Raw genomic sequence first — 6,000 nt, 5'->3', positions numbered from 1 at the left:
AACCAAAGTTTTCTCGTCTGACTTCCCAAAGTTCACGTTAAAAAAAAAGTCAGACATCGTCTACGCTTGCGTTTTACATTTACGGGCAATTGTGCGATAAAAATACCAATGGTTCTTGTTTAAAGCGATTTTTAAAACATATATAAAAGTATCTTAACCGGAGGTTTAAGCAATTCTTGATAAATAATATTTACCTAAACAGATCAATAGACGTACCCAATTTTATTTTAATATATAATTAAAAATCTTTTTAAATTTTTATTTAGCTTGTTAAAAAAATAATTGAAAATTTTCTTTACTTATAACAATTTTTGGACGTACCTAAAGCATAACACCCTTAATAAATTTTTGACGAAATTTTTTTGCAATCATCAGGAGGTAAAAATAATAATAATATTCTATAAGTGATAAAATACATCAATAGACGTATCCAGTATTATTTCATTATATTATTTATCTTTATATTTAATTTAGTTTTCATTATTTATTTTTTAAATATTTTGTTTTTTTTATAGAAAAAACACTGTCGGACGTACCCTAACGCCTACACCCTAATATACATACGAATAATTCAAAATATTCAAAATTTGTTTAATTTTAAATGTTCAAGCATTAATTTGTCTGTCCGACCATTAATTTAAAATGTCAATCAATCAAGAAGTTAAAAACATTAAGTTACAAAATGATAAAGCAAAATTGATTTCTTTGAAAGATATGTTAGAAAAAAATATTAATTCTTGTAAAGATATTATTATTGTCGACTCTTGCAAAGCAGAAAAAACTTAAAATTTTTGAAATCTATCTTTCAAAAAGTTTTGAAGAAAAACATAATGGCAATTTTGTTGTTTTAAGGTAAAGATGTTTGTTCAGGTTCCATAATTTTCTAAATAACTGTTTGGTTAATTGTAATGTTATATTGACTGCTAGCTAGTTAAAAATATTTATAAATTTTTCATATAAATACATTAATTATTATATTTTATGTATATCTAAGGTCTCAATCAACTGGAAACTGTCTGTACAGTTCTATCTCCTTGTGTCTAACTGGAAATAACTGTATGGCTAATGATTTAAGATTACAGACCTCAATTGAATTATTCTTAAATGCCGAATTTTATTCTATTCATCCAACTTTTCATAATGCTTTTGTTAATAATACTAGCTCTTTTCTATGCTTTGATAACATTCTTCCTTTATCAGTATCACTAAATTCTTTGGATTCAGGAAAAAAAAGTATAAAATAGAATGTTTATATCCAGATTTTGGTCTACATAAGTTTAAAACTTTATTCAGCTCTACTATTGTACCTCGTATAACCTCTTTAAACAATATTGAGTCTTTTTATCTCCTTTTTTGTTATGAAGGTGTTTTATATGATTTTTCTGCTCCTTTCCAACACAACCATTATACCCCTGTGATAATAAAAGAAAACTTTAAAAGAAAAATTTCAAATGAAAGCACCAAAATGTCGCAGGCTAAAATAAAATTTTATTTCGAGGCCAAACATCAAGATAGTAGTCTTTTATTGGATAATATAAAAAGGAAACCAATGGAAGTCTTTACTCAACCACCATTATCATTATCAAAATTTAGTAAAATAACATGTTGTGAATCATTTTCTTTACCGTCCAATAATTATGATATTGGTTATTTGGTTTCTAACTATACTATTCAAATGTTGCAAAAACCTTAAGTAATTCTGAACTTCAACATTTAGTTAAATCTGTTTTTGTACCTTGTAAAACATATTTTTTTCCTAAAAATCTGAATGGGTAAAGTTTTCAATTTATGTGGATGGAAAAATTTCCATGGCTCACATATTCGAAAATATTTGATGGAGCCTTCTGTTTGCCATGTGTACTTTTTTTTTTGGGTGCAATTTTCCATCTGAATGTAGTTTAGTCGAAAGATTATTTAGTAAGCCTTTTGATTGTTGGAATGAAGCTTCTCGTTACTTTCAGATACATGCATTTGGCAAAACCAATGATAGGTCTGTCTGCAGAAATAAAAGCTTACATGTAAAAACTGCTGAAGTTTTATTTTCAATGTCGTCCATTTGGTCTTGTAAAACAGAATCAATAGATATTACATCTCAAAAAATAGTTCAATCACAGATTTCTAAAAACCGACAGTTATTACAACCTATTATTGAAACAGTTATTCTCTGTGGACGTCTTGGTCTTTCTTTACGAGGCCATAGAGATGATTCGGAGTTTCATCCTGAAAATGGTGAGTTTTCTAATCATACTGTAGGTAATTTTATTGAATTGTTACATTTTCGTGTTAAAGCTGGTGATAAAGTTCTTGAAGATCATCTTAAATATCATCAACGAAATGCATCTTATATATCTAAGACATCACAAAATCAGTTAGTAAGGTGTTGTGGAGAAGTTATTACTGACACAATAATAGCAGAAATTAAAAATTCTAAATATTTTTCTATTATTGCTGATGAAGCTTCTGACAGTTCAAATAAAGAACAGCTATCATTAGTTATACGATTTGTTGATTCGAAGTTTAATATAAGAGAAGAATTTATCAGTTTTTTACATTGCACAAATGGTGTTACTGGTGAAGGATTATTTGATATTTTGTTAAAAAGTATTTCAGATTTTTCTTTAGATATCATGAATTGCCGAGGACAGTCATATGATGGTGCTGGAGCAATGGCTGGTCATACCAAAGGATTGTCCTCTCGCATTTTAAATCTAAATGAAAAAGCTTCATTTGTTCATTGCTATAGCCATAGGCTAAATTTAGCTATTTGTGCCTCGTGCAACGTACAATATGTTAAGAATCTTCTGACACATGTTAAAGAAGTATCATATTTTTTTAATCTTTCACCTACGAGACAACAAAAGTTAGAGGAGCATATCGAAAGTACTGTTCCATCGTCTGTTAAAAAAAATTGTTTGCAGGACACGTTGGGTGGAAAAAGTAAATGGAATAGACACTTTTCAAGAACTTTTTATTCCTTTGGTCTCTTGTCTTGATGAGATGTCTTTAAATGTCAGTAAGAGTTTTAATCACTCAACATCTTCAAGTGCATCGTCTCTTCTGAAACTAATTACAGGTTTTGATTTTATTGTTGCTATGTGCATAACAAGAAATGTGTTTGACTTAACTCTTCCCATAACGCGAATGTTGCAGTCAAAGAGTAATGATATTTATGATGTTTTAAATCTTATTCAGGCGTTGAAAGATGTTTATCTTCACTTAGAAATGTAGTTGATCAGCACCATTAAATGTGTTATGAACAGGCTTTAAAAATTGCACAAAATATTAATGTAGCCGAAACAAAGCCAAGAACTTCCTTTATTTCCAAAAACAGAGATAATACACCTTCTGAATCTATTTCTGATTATTTTAAGTTTGTTATCACGATTCCTTTGTTAGACCATCTCAGTGTTGAACTAGACACAAGGTTTGATGATACTACCTTAAAATGTTATAAAGCACTTGTGCTAGTTCCTAGAAAAATGATTTCAGTAGTGCAATGTTCTCGTGACACCAGTTGGAAAGACTCCATCATATCTTTCAGTGACTTTTATGGAACAGATTTACCGAATCCGCTTGCTTTGTCTGGTGAGCTTGATTTACGGGAAGCCTTCTGGTTAAATTTTAAAGGAGATATCCCTTCTAATATTTCTGAGACTTTAAAAGCGATAAATTTTCCTGGTTTTGAAAACATAAAAGTTTGTCTAAAGTTACTTGCTACCTTTCCATTAACTTCATGTGAGTGTGAGCGGTCATTTTCTTCGCTTCGGCGCCTAAAAAATTACATGCCAAGCATTATGGTTCAGGACCGCCTAAATGGTTTAGCATTAATGAATATTCATACAGAGATAGTTATAGATATAAAAAAAGTCATTGATAAGTTTGCTACTATTAATCGTAGATTAACTTTTAAATAAAATTGAAATAAATATAAAATATATTTAAAAAAAATTTAAAAATATAAAGTTTAAAAAAATACAAATTACTAAAAATAAAAACAGAACAAAAAAAGTCATCTTTATTTGCGACTGGTAAAAAAAACCCGGCTATTTTCATAGCCACAAATCTTTTTAAAACATTATTTGGCATAAAGAAATTATTGGCATACATCGCGTTACATACGTTGGTTTCAGATATATCGTTGTTGCTGTTATCATTCTTTGTAAATGCTGTTGTAATAATTATAGTGTAAACGTTTTTATTTTTTGAAGTTTTATGTATTATGCAAGTTAAAATAGAATAAAGATTTTAAAACTTACTTTTGCTATGCAAAATGTAAAACTAAGATTGCGGTATCTAATTTCTTTATATAAAATTCAATATTTATTATTATAATAAGTAATTATTTTGTTATATTTATATTTTTTATGTTTGTTACAATATAAACATAATATATAATTATTTACAATAAAAATATAAGATGTGTGAAATGTGTAAGATTATAATTTAAAAATGGAATGTGAAAATATTAAGCTAATTTGTGAGTATAAATAAATCTAACTTGTCAATATAAATAAATTTCTAAATTTTATGTAAATATACGATTTTACTATGGTAAGATGTCCTAGTAATATCCTTGCGTATTTTTTTTATAAATACAGAGTTGTCACTAGGGAAGAGCGGTGTCTAACCCCCCACCCCCTACAAAAACTTTATTGAAAAATTAGTCGGCAAAATTAATGTCAGTAAACGATGACTTTTTTTTTTTTTAGAAGTAACTCGGCAAAAACATACGTTATTTCCTCTCCCCCCCCCCTCCTCCTCCTTGAAGATCTTTTCGGAATGGCCCTGTGTATATATATGGTGTATTAATCCTTCCCCTCCAACTCCGGAATTGTGGGGGGGGGGGGGGAGAAAAATTGCTCGTGGAAAAATCAGATGTACCCAAAAAATTTCCTGGATCCGCCCCTGGGTGTTACTAAAATTTGCATAACTTTTGAAATATTTAAGATAATTTCGTTCTGTAAAAAGAATATGAACACGAATTAAATGTTTTATATTTTAATATTTAATGAATTAATTACAGCTTGCTCTGATTTTTAAATAAACACACAAAATGACGAACTTGGCTGAATTTCGAAATTTTAATGGCACTTTTTAGCAAAAATAATCAAAAAAATAATATTTCTGTTGACTTATATGTAATATAAACATAGTAAGACTAATTATAAAACATATTTATTTTAGTTACATCAAATGTGAACGGATACAGGCACTATAATAGGCGGAAGAAAAATATCGCAAAATTTTATTAAAACTTTTTTTTTGTTAATAAAACTTTTATTAAAAAAGATTTTTTTTTTTTTTTGAAATTAAAAGTTTCAAATTATATTTGCTTTCCAACGTATAATATATATATATATATATATATATATATATATATATATATATATATATATATATATATATATATATATATATATATATATATATATATATATATATATATATATATATATATATCTGTGTGTGTGTATATATATATATATATATATATATATATATATATATATATATATATATATATATATATATATATATATATATATATATATATATATATATATGTAAATTATGTTAGTGTATTTTACAAATAGAGTGCTCAATGTTCTTAAAGAACAGAGCAATAATTAATTAGTAAAAAACACTTATCTAACTTTTATCTTCGACTTGAAGTTTCACCATTGCTGGATCATCAAGAAGAGTATATATATATATATATATATATATATGTATATATATATATATATATATATATATATATATATATATATATATGTATATATATATATATATATATATATATATATATATATATATATATATATATATATATATATATATATATATAATAAATATATTTACATATAAAAAAAAAGTGTAAAATAAAATTGAGTGCTAAGGTCTGAAAAGCAAATAGAATACAGAGAAAATTTATCTAACTTTTATTTTTTAAATTAAATAATTTCTACGCTCAGATTTTGAGATAATTTGTTTTTAAAA

At 26.5% G+C, this 6,000-nt stretch overlaps 1 protein-coding gene across 2 annotated transcripts; it reads left to right on the top strand.

The window, feature by feature from the left end:
• Window positions 1-637: 637 nt before the first annotated feature.
• On the top strand, window positions 638-5,240 carry LOC136088820 (52 kDa repressor of the inhibitor of the protein kinase-like). Of its 2 annotated transcripts, none has more exons than XR_010642515.1 (2): window positions 638-852; window positions 5,185-5,240. XR_010642515.1 is itself a non-coding variant. In XM_065813664.1 (2 exons), the coding sequence occupies exon 2, from the start codon at window positions 1,854-1,856 to the stop codon at window positions 2,991-2,993; it is 1,140 nt and encodes a 379-aa protein (XP_065669736.1). In that variant the 5' UTR covers window positions 638-852; window positions 995-1,853; the 3' UTR covers window positions 2,994-3,916. The 2 variants fall into 2 exon arrangements, 1 of the variants encoding a protein (XP_065669736.1); XM_065813664.1 differs by lacking the exon at window positions 5,185-5,240 and adding an exon at window positions 995-3,916.
• The last annotated feature ends 760 nt before the right edge of the window (window positions 5,241-6,000 follow it).

Source organism: Hydra vulgaris, chromosome 12 (genome assembly GCF_038396675.1).
Source record: "Hydra vulgaris chromosome 12, alternate assembly HydraT2T_AEP".
NCBI lineage: Eukaryota > Metazoa > Cnidaria > Hydrozoa > Anthoathecata > Hydridae > Hydra > Hydra vulgaris.
Note: the sequence above shows the minus strand (reverse complement) of the source record. Positions and strands in the feature narration are given on the sequence as shown.

What these genes read in the sequence shown, in the direction of transcription:
- LOC136088820 (XM_065813664.1), top strand. Translation starts at nt 1,854, where the DNA reads ATGTGTACTTTTTTTTTTGGGTGCAATTTTCCATCTGAATGTAGTTTA.